This window comes from Pollachius pollachius, assembly GCF_949987615.1.
Source record: "Pollachius pollachius genome assembly, chromosome: 5".
Lineage (NCBI taxonomy): Eukaryota > Metazoa > Chordata > Actinopteri > Gadiformes > Gadidae > Pollachius > Pollachius pollachius.
Window position 1 is genome coordinate 2,572,216 of NC_136938.1, and position 10,907 is coordinate 2,583,122.

At 44.8% G+C, this 10,907-nt stretch overlaps 1 protein-coding gene across 1 annotated transcript; it reads right to left on the bottom strand.

The window, feature by feature from the left end:
* Positions 1 to 2,749: 2,749 nt before the first annotated feature.
* On the bottom strand, positions 2,750 to 8,295 carry LOC307075939 (ammonium transporter Rh type C 2). The gene is made up of 11 exons (XM_079736706.1): positions 8,053 to 8,295; positions 7,311 to 7,503; positions 6,805 to 6,955; positions 6,555 to 6,702; positions 6,298 to 6,464; positions 6,056 to 6,193; positions 5,707 to 5,843; positions 5,097 to 5,221; positions 4,458 to 4,531; positions 4,260 to 4,333; positions 2,750 to 3,788 (listed from the first exon to the last, which is right to left on the bottom strand). Exons 1-11 carry the CDS (start codon positions 8,258 to 8,260, stop codon positions 3,755 to 3,757), a joined length of 1,449 nt encoding a protein of 482 aa, XP_079592832.1. The 5' UTR covers positions 8,261 to 8,295; the 3' UTR covers positions 2,750 to 3,754.
* Positions 8,296 to 10,907: the final 2,612 nt, after the last annotated feature.

The following is a 10,907-nucleotide window of genomic DNA, read 5'->3' on the forward strand; positions in this document are numbered from 1 at the left end:
CAGCCTGTTCAGGCAGGCTCTCCTGGGCTCTTCGGTCTGGTCTTCTGGAGACGAGGCCTTTCATCTTCATTCCAGATCATGACACTGTGTACTGCCTAGCGTTTTGCTCCTGGACTCTGGTGATTCTCAAATCAAGGATGAAGATCTAAAGACAAATAAAAGTAAATGTAGGCCTTGTGAATCAAAATCACTGGTTGTCCAGACCATTGCACCGGCTAAAACCACAACTGAAATCACGTTTTAAGTATCACGTGATTTCAAGTAAATTACTTAGTAATAAGTCCTTACCCTACAGTCTTATTGTCTTGCTCTGGCAGTAAATTGGACTATTGGTACAATAACACTTTGAATCACAAAATGGTGCATAACATGAATGAATAATTTCAGTGAGGTACTTTAAATGAGAGCATACCTTAAACAAACGCAGTTCATTAACGTAAAACAGACACAATAATTGATTAATTTGCCATTAGAAAATTCAATTCAAGATAATTAAAATGCATATTAGTTAGTGGGCATTGGCTACACCGCCTGACATAGAAAACATAAAAACATCAAGACAATTGAACACCAAAATGTAGATTGAACCATCATGAGGTTCATGATCACAGTTTTCTTTACATGTAAATTGGCATAATAAGCAGGAAAATAAGACATTTGTATATATATTTTTCCCTAAAATAAAAATATTGGCCAATAGTTTACCGCTGGGCTTGACTGTGGAGTCGCGTTGCACGTTTTTTGGTCAGGCGGACTGCTGTGCTTACAGCGCTGACCGCTTGCCTCTTCCATCCTCACAGCAGTCATCAGGTGGTTTTGGAGCTCTAAGCGGCTGTCTTCGACCCTGTCCGGGACCTGAAACCCAACACATGGTCAAAACATGAACTTGCACCACCTATTTGCTCCAGTTCATAAGGCAACAGCAACACCTTGTGGCGAATTTCAAAATAAAACGAACCCCCCAGTAAACCTCGTCGTCATAGCTCTGGTCATTAGCACGGTCTCCCCAGATAGGCAGTCTCAGGACGGAAAGTGTAGGTGAAGAGAATAAACATGTCAAACCTCAGGGCTTAAAAATTTAAATGAGTCGTGTCAACCACATTCCCAAACTTACCAAACGCAATAGACACGCCTGTGGCTACTGCTTGGAAGCAACTCTGTCTTCCAACAATCAAGGAGGTAGACTATGCAATTAAAAAGCCCAAATGCTTTTAATTTATGTTGAACTTGACTTTTAGCAAGGAACTGTAGCATTGACAAGGTTCAATGATTAGAAACATAATATAATTAACATTTAACATAAATATAACCTGTAAATGTTAAAATAGGTTTCACATTAACATAAATATACACGAGCTACCTCTCTCTCAGTTGCTCATTTAAATGGACAGTCTTCATTTAAATCCTTTTTTATTTTATTGTATGAATATTCTCTCCCTGATTAGTACCAATGTGTTGCTTCAACTGGTCATCAGATCGGTGTAAGCAGCCAGCCAGCCATCAGGTCACTTCATGATATTGTGTGTCACTACTACTCTGAACAAATGGTGGACATGACGTTAGGCTGGTTCTCATCGAAAGCCGCTGGTTTCCATCACCATTAACTTGAAACATAGAATGAAGTATAGGACCTCAGTGATAATTCAACAAGCAAAAAGTTTAATAAAACGACAAATTAAGATTGATGATTTCAATACCAATTTATTTGAAGTCGTTTAAATTTTTAAATTGTTTTGAAGATTGTCTATGCATGGCGGTCTACATTCCGCTAGGGGGTGCATTGCATTGCTCTCTGCAATGCAATGCATAATGTGCAATTTGTCCTTATCTCAATTTTTAAAAAATTGTATATTTTTTATGATCACTATTTATTGCTATGCTCTCTCTCTCTCTCTCTCTCTCTCTCTCTCTCTCTCTCTCTCTCTCTCTCTCTCTCTCTCTCTCTTTCTCTCTTTGTATTAATACCATGAACTTGACTTGGGAAGCCCTGCACAAGAATTCCTCTGGTTTGTGCACACTACATGTCCTGCGATTGTTCTGGTAGGATTGGCCCCACACTGAAACGCTTAGGAAGCATGTAATCAGATTAAAGGTTGCTGGGAATGGGAGGAGGGATCCCTAGGAAGAAGGAAGAGGTCATGGAAGTTCTCTAATCAGTACCTGCTATTGAAGTGAAGAGGGTCTAAATAACACAGCAGGGGGAGGCGTGGTCTGGGCTGGGGGGACAAATTGGCCTGCTGTTGAAGGGGATAATGGACTGGGGGAGGGGGTAACCAGCAGGATGGAAGGAGGAAAAGGAGGAGACCTGGGGAAAGGCTGGCCTTCTCCCAGCATGCCCTGGACATTACAGCACGTCTGGGATGAGGACTCAGATCCTCTACGTCCGTCAGGATTCATAGATTAACTTAGCGGTCTCATCAACACATAATGCCTCCAGTTGCTCTTGTGCTACACAGGCTGGAGCCTTTCTTCTAGCCTCGGTTCCCTGATAATCAATGCAGAGACACGCACAATATCAGGTGATCACAAAGCCTAAAGGTGAGAGAGGTCTGCACCCTGCTGAGCTGGATCCTGTTGTGGTGTTTATACCGGCGCTACTGGCAGGGGGTCCCTGTGTGGCTCGTCCTGTCGCCGTCTGTCTGCGGTGGCTTGGAGGCTACATTTACTTTTTCAAAAGACTCATGTTTGATTTTTTATATTTTTATATTTATATGTTTGTCTTCACACTGTTGTTCATGTAATTGCAATGTTTTTGATTAATGTGTTTATTTCAAAAATCACAAAAATATAACATTTACACCTTCCGTCATGTCTCTTCAAGTAGATGACTAGGCTCGCTAAACATATGAATCACTCATGTACACAAATGTTTGATTCCCAAATCAGGTCTAATACATTAGAGGCCAGGGTAGACCTTACTGTTACTGAAGGCTGTGTGAAGACAAATATATGAGCAGTAATTATCTTAGTTACAAATACATTAAAAAAAACGAGTAGGCCTACTGAATGAACTATCATGTTAAAGATAGTTAATTCATTAACTTATTTTGACTATAATGGTCAATTGGCGAAATTTGGATAATTTGCAAAATTTGAGAGCAAAATCTTTAAGGGAAAACAATGCCTCTATAAAATATATATATATATATATACAGAACTATATCAGAAGGTATATACAATCATTAAGCATCATGTTTGATTAAAGATATTATAAAGCATTAACAAATGCTCATTGATGATTAGTCAGTAGGCCTAGGACTACTACATGCTAAACGTTAATGGAAAGGACCAAATATACTATATATACAGGGTTTTGCTTCACTGGCCTTCACTACACCTATCTGGTAGGCTTTGTTCATAATCAAAGCAAACTTACATTTTAACTGATTATTGCTGCACATAAGCGATAGCCTACATGACCAGAGACCATAGGCCTGAAAGTAAATGTAAAGTCCTTCAGATAAGAGCCCCACATAGGATAGGCCAAGAAGTACTCCGTAGGCCTATAAGATTACCCTGAGATTATCCTTCATTCATGTCCGCTATGTAGGCCTTTATTTCATTGGGTCGTTGTTCCTTATGTATACAGGAATGCTATCCACTTTGTGCTTTCAATAGCATAGTAATAAGTAATAATAGCGACAGCTTAATTGTGTTATACAAAAAAGTCATCTGTGAAAATAAAAGTTCCTGTCCCACAAGGTAACAGTGATCAGGGCCTCCACTCGTCTGGTTCAACGGCCCGTAGCTGCTCCTAGATCTGCTCCACCTGGAAGTTGGACTCCGATCTACAAAAGAGAAGAGAGATATTAATTAATCTGGGCTCACTGGGAGCTGAGCAGAAGGTGCAGCTGACGTCACACTGTGTTACAGCTAAATAACACTGTGTTACACTGTCACACTATTACACTGTGTTACAGCTGAGGTCACACTGTGTCACACTGTGTTACAGCTGACCGCACACTGTGTTACAGCTGTGTCACACTGTGTTACACTGTGTTAAATTGTGTTACAGCTGACTCACTGTGTTACACTGTGTTACAGCTGAGGTCACTGTGTTACACTGTGTTACAGTGCTGAGGTGAAGCTCACACTGTGTTACAGGCACAAGCACTCACTAGGTTAACCCAACAATCACTAGGTTAACCCATTCCCCGTACACAACCAAGATAGCTAGGATAAGATGCTACACAATGCTAAGTACTACTTTTACGTGCAAGGACGTTCCCTTTAGGCTTCATGCGCTGATGTACACTTACAGGTCCTGATGCTTGTGGATCATGTGGTTGTTGTACTCCAGAATCGGAGGGATGCTTTCGTCATCCTCTGGGACCTGAAAAATGTCACATGGTCATAACGTCAACCCGCATAGTTCCAGTCCTAGCTATTTAAACGCTTGCTACAGTTCACAAAGCAACAGCACCCCCTGGTGGTGAGTCCAGAAAACATTCTCTTACCTCCCAGTAAGCCTCGTCGTCGTAGCAGTTGTCATCAGCCGGGTCGCCCCAGATAGGGATCTTCAGAACCAGACCTGGAACGGGAAAGAAGTCAGGTCAGGTGGAGGTGAGGTGGGTTCAGGTGGAGGTGGGGTGGTGTCAGGGTTAGGGTTAGGGTAGTGTCAGGGTTAGGGTGGTGTCAGGTGAAGGTGAGGTGGTGTCAGGTGGTGTCCGGTGGAGGTGAGGTGATGTCAGGTGGAGGTGAGGTGGTATCAGGTGGAGGTGGGGTGGTGTCAGGGTTAGGGTTAGGGTAGTGTCAGGGTTAGGGTGGTGTCCGGTGGAGGTGAGGTGGTGTCAGGTGGAGGTGAGGTGGTATCAGGTGGTGTCAGGTGGATTCAGGTTGAGGTGAGGTGGTGTCAGGTGGTGTCAGATGGAGGTGAGGTGGATTCAGGTTGAGGTGAGGTGGGTTCAGGTGGACGTGAGGTGGGTTCAGGGGATGTCAGGTGGTGTCTTATTTAACACCTCAGAAAACGTTACGGGTCACCAGGGATAAGTATGCGAGTGAGACCATAACGTGTCAATTATTATAGAAATCAAAGGTCACCCTCTGGACGGGCTCCCTGGCCCGTGACTCAGTGACGCCGCTGTCTGAGAGCTTACCTACACACCCCCCTCCGACGATGCCGAAGGCGATGGCCACGCAGCAGGCGGCGGCCTGGAAGCCGCCCTGAGTCCCAACCGTCCGGTCGGCGAAGTCCCCCTCAAAGTCAAACGTGTTGATTAACCTGGCAGAATAAAACAAGCATTGGTCCATTTATGGAATATAACTTTTTAGTTCGAATTGCATACGCTTAGGTATCTGGTTATAGAGGTTAAAAATACTTTTACCAACTGTCTGATCACCTGTCCCAAGTCAGAAAGCTGTCTTTCATACAGATAGTGTTGATGGACTATAACCTTTCTGACCTAGGATGGGGAACCAGACCTCCAGCTGGGTAAACAGGATCTGCACATGTTATGACTTTCCCCCCCTCTGGAGTTAACCTCCTCCTACCCCCTCTCTGGAGTACACCTCCTCCTCCCCCTCCTCTTGTGTTAGAGGGGGTCAGCTCCTCCCCCCCTCTGGAGCTAACCTCCTTCTCACCCTCCTCACCCTCCTCTTCACCCTCCTCCTTACCCTTCTCCTCCTCACCCTTCTCCTCCTCCCCCTCCTCCTCACCCTCCTCACCCTTCTCCTCTTCACCCTTCTCCTCCTCATCCTCCTCCTCACCCTTCTCTGGAGTACACCTCCTCCGTTGCAGAGGCAGCAACAATGGCTCCGATGAAGCCCCCCAGCATCCCCGGGACGGCGTGCAGGTTGTGGACTCCACACGTGTCCTGCAGCTTCAGGTATTTCTCCATGAGTGGCTGGTTCGGACAAGAGCGAAGTGACCACCATTTCGAGTTAGTCAACCCAAGTCACTTTCAGTAGAAAAACACTTTTGTTTTGGATGGAAATTCATAAAGTTGTTAAAAGGTTATCCTGCTAAAACCCTGCACCCATGGGTTTTCCTACTCTTCAAAAATAATGACGTAAAAAATATTATTATGTAATTGTTATATTGTTGTAAGTTGCTCACCGTAACAAAGACGTAGCCGAAGGTAGAGATGATGCCACAACAGAAACCAACAATCAGCGAACCGTACGGGGTAATCATGAACTCTGCTGCAGTTCCCATAGCAACGCCCCCTGCCAGGGTGGCATTCTGGATATGAACCTGTCAATCACAAGAGGTTTAAAACACACAGCATTCTAACGCACGCTGCAAACTTCCAATGAAAACAATCAGTGTACGTTTGGACTGTAATGGTTCGACGTTACCATGTCCAGCTTCCCTTTCTTCTGTGTGACACTGGAGATGGCCACCGCCGTCAGGACAGAGGAAGCCAGCGCCAGGTAGGTGTTGATTGCCGCGCGGTGCTGCCCGTCCCCGTGGTCCGTGATGGCAGAGTTGAAACTGGGCCAGAACATCCACAGGAACAGTGTACCTGTGAGCAGACACCAAACATGACACCCTCGCTTCTAGGCCGCAAGGTAAGACACAGAGTGGCACTAAGGAACAACAAACACACACTCACCAATCATGGCGAAGACATCAGAGTGGTAGACCGAGCCATTGAGGCGCTTGCTCAGGTTCAAGTTAGGGCGGTAGAGGACCCAGGAAATAGCTAACCCGTAGTAGCCTCCGAAGGCGTGGATGACCATGGAGCCTCCAGCATCCCTGGCCTGGGGAGACATGGTGGTGTGAACATGGACGCACAGCACCCACTGGGAAAGGATCTCATCCTTTGGTGGTTCTGGAGAATATCAGCTCAGGGGAAAACTCACATGCAGCAGGTCGAGGATGATGTACTCCTCCACAGCAAACAGTGTGACGCCAAACAATGTGAGCACCAGAAGCTGGACTGGGCTGACTTTCCCCAACAACGCCCCATAGGCGATCAGACACCCGGCCACACAAAAGTCTGCGTTGATCAAGCTGTTTGGACCAAATAGGAGGAAGACGTTGATATACAATCAGGTGTTTCGTGTGCGACTCACTATCAACCACCAGTGGAGCTGGATGACTGAAGGGTTCTCGTCAGTCATCACATAATGATCCTAGCATGACAGGCATGGTCATTGTCACTCTACTAATGATGCTATGTGCTGAGCAATGTCAGCATTTTGAAAATTCCCTGAACCTGATTATCTGGTTCCTCATTTTCAGACGATGCATTATCAAAACAATATACTATTGAGGTCCGACAGTGAGGGAAACACGCCCTGTGCAGCCAACTGAACAGCAAACAATGTCAGGAAACCAAGCAGAAGACCTTTGAAGTGTATCTTACTTCTCTACACCAATCAGGATCTTCCCTGTGGCCGGGTCCAGGGTATGGAACCAGCCCTGCATGAGCAGAGCCCACTGAATACCGAAGGCTGCCACCAGGAAGTTGAAGCCCACTGCACCGAAGCTGTACCGCTTCAAGAAGGTCATGAGGAAACCGAACCCGACAAATATCATGACGTGCACGTCCTGGAAGCCTGGGAGGGAGGACACATCCATGAGCCTCTGCTTCTAGCAAACACTCTGACACAGTCAGGGAAGGTAGGTCTCGCCTTTTAGAAAGACAATAAGTCAAATCCTCTCGTCGTCGTTTGAAGGGTTGCCTTTATTGATTATTTTGTCAAATCTGAAGAATCAGTATTGTAATTTTCCAATTTGAATCATTTCAAGTCAATAGGTTTCTACAGCTGTTGACACTGTTGAATGTTTTGGATTATGTTTTATTATTGTTTATTATTGTTTTATTGTTTTTATTATGCATATTGAATGAATATTACAACTTTTTCTTTAAATGGTTGAAATGTACAGTATGTATTATTGTAATTAAATTGCTTCCTTAATTGGGTGATAAACTATGAAATGAACCATTTCAAATGAGACTGCAATAAATAAACACCAGTCACAAGCATTGAAGTGGTTACAAAGATATGAATATAAATACAGGATATAAGGATAAATATAGTAAATAAGGATGTGTTCTAAGGACAATGGATCAGTCTGCAGCCCGAGGTGGAGGTCACACTTACTGGGGTAGCGGAAGTAGAAGTCATTCTCAATGTCGCTGGAGATGTTGTTTTCCCTCCTGAACTCCTGCCAGTGAGTGTCTGCCTCCTCATTGTATCTGATGAAGACCCCGAACAGGACGATCATGGCGATCTGCCACGCAAAGCAGACAGCGGGCAGGGAGAACCGCACGTTGGTGCTCTTGGTGCCACCATAGAACCAGCTCAACATGGTGGCGGTCGGGAGAACAGAGAGTGACTCTGCTGCGGCGGTGCGCTGGTTAAATAGGGTTCAGCAGGGGGGTGTGTCACCTTGGCCACACCTGGCTGAGCGAGAACACCTTGTGACCTGCCTCCTAATACTCATAGCCAACAGCTGAATAATGAGCAGGGATATACCTCCCAGAAATTATCTTCTTTTAAATCATCAGCTTCTGTTAAAATATCACGACGAATCGTTGGGTAATTTGTCACAAATCAAACGTTGTATCCCTCTCACAGATAGGGTTAGGGTTATAGCATAACAGCGCTCTAGCCATCTATCTTGTCTTGTATTGTTGTGTATGGTTGAAGAAGCCCTGAACGATGGATCAGTTACAATGCTGGTCATAATAGTGGCTTGGCCCATGCTCCCTTTTTCCCTTTCCACGGTTGAGCAGATCTCCTTGATGAGCAGGTCATTGGCACAGCCACAATTATGTCACTACTGCATGTGATTCACAGTTGTATAATGGATCCTCTCTTTGTCAAACAACATACTCAAACTCAAAAAGAGGCCTCAGGCCTTATCTCTCTCTCTCTCTCTCTCTCTCTCTCTCTCTCTCTCTCTCTCTCTCTCTCTCTCTATCTCTCTCTCTCTCTCTCTCTCTCCCCTTCTATCCCTCTCTCTCTCTCTCTCTCTCTCACTCTCTTTCTCTCTTCATGACAGAATGGAAGTGAACATAACCAAACTGTTCATCAGCTGCAAACTTTCTTGCAGGAAAGGAACAATTAAAAGTATCTGTAGATCATAGAGTGCACAGATACTAGACTTACCACATTTCTTCTGAATGGTCACACGCTAGATGCTATCACATGGAAGACATTCATTAGACATGCTACCTGCTGTTGGTTTTATGTCTTTGATTTAGGATGACAAAGAACATTCCAGATGCTATCAGTTTTACTGTTATGCAAATGGATTTTTCAGTGTCAATCTTAAAGTTGGATCATTGTAATAGGAGGGAGAAGAAAAACAACATTTTTCTTAAAGTAGAAAAGTAAATCCTGAAAACACAAAACAGTTCCGAGCTGTGGCTTTCTACTCTGTTTCCTCCGTTCTTCAGCTCTTCTCACATGACCAGGTCTCCTGTCACACTCCGGAGCATTCCATAACGCTAGGGCTCACATGAGCCTTCTGTCGGCTGAAGGCAAACCGTTCAGAGATAACAGTGATTAATGGATCCTTCCTCTTGTGTTCTCATACTATTACAACACACACCCCTTCCATATCGCTGGTATTGAGCTCATTGAAAAGGTCACCCATAGCTTTGGGGTTAGGGTAAGTCAATAAGCCCAATTTAGTGATGATGGAGACACTTTTATCCAAAGATGACATATACTTTACTAAATAGATGGCTGAGCCATGCACCAAGACATCCAGGGCCATTAACAGAGCTACAAGGTGCAGAGATGGACGCAGAGCAGAGGCTTTTGGGAGTCAATCACCAGCCCCTTATCAATTGTTTAGACCATATACAGGCTGTTGTATTAGAGATGAAGATGAGTTTCAGATGTGATCAAAGGTATATTTCCGTACTGTGTAACTGTACTCATATCATAATATATTATTATTTTGATGGTTACCAAACAAATAACTTGACAAAGACATGGCTTGTGTAAGTGTTCCTGGCTGTTTTGTCGTGACGGGCGTGTAACCGGTCGGGCCCTGTTCATGTGCTCCTCGTGAGCAATGTTACTCACACTGGAGGAATCCTGAGAGACTTGCAGAAGCGATGCCAGTGAGATAGAAGGGCGACAGCCGCGGCTATCTCTGTGACACCTGTTCTCCACAGATCTCAGATATGGGATCATGTGTTCTACAGGCGCAGGGCTGGAGATAAACCAACCTTCCTCTCTTCTCATGGTATGCGGCTTGGAGATCGAGACCTAACCATCACATCCAGGCCTGTCCCTCAGGGATGACCCTGTACCAGGAGAGATTCCAGCTGTCCAAAGTGACACCTTCAGGTATTCCTCTTAGAGGGGTCGAACCGACCTCTTTCAGTGGTTATTCCAATTATTTTCAGAAGATTCTGATATTTATGGAAATAATCCAACATTATGTTCGTTATATATATTAGTCTTTGAAACCAAATAAAATAAACATATCTTAGGAATACATTTTAAATAACTTGTATGGCTCCCATTCACCCACATACACACTCAAACACAGAAACATACACACACACACACACACACTGGTGTGAACCAATGCAACGTGGGAAACTCTATGGTGGCGCAGTATTGTGAGTGAACCCCCAACTCGGTGCCACTAGAGACCTTAAAGTCACCCAATACGAAGCACTCAGACAGATGAACAAGAAATCCTCCTCCCAAACACACAGCGTGGACAGGGGAACGGTGCGTACAGCAGGGCAGCCTGGTAGTGGCGGGTCATGACTCTGGGGTCACGTGATGACATGAGGAAACAAAATAGGTCAGGGTGAACGGCGGCTGAGTAGACTTCACAGTGAGCTGACAGCTAAATGGTGGCCGTTTGTCACGCTATTAGACAGAGGAATAACAGACCGACAGACACACCTTCCCCAGTGAGTGCGATACTCTCCCTGAAGTTAATTTGAATCATTTCAAGTATTTCAACCTCCGCTTTCAGAGGT

Coding starts and splice junctions, on each gene's coding strand:
- LOC307075939 (XM_079736706.1), bottom strand. CDS start 8,260: ATGTTGAGCTGGTTCTATGGTGGCACCAAGAGCACCAACGTGCGGTTC. Junction 5,844..6,055: donor TCGGCTACGTCTTTGTTACG/GTGAGCAACTTA, acceptor TGTCCGAACCAG/CCACTCATGGAGAAATACCT. Junction 4,334..4,457: donor ACGACGAGGCTTACTGGGAG/GTAAGAGAATGT, acceptor GACATTTTTCAG/GTCCCAGAGGATGACGAAAG.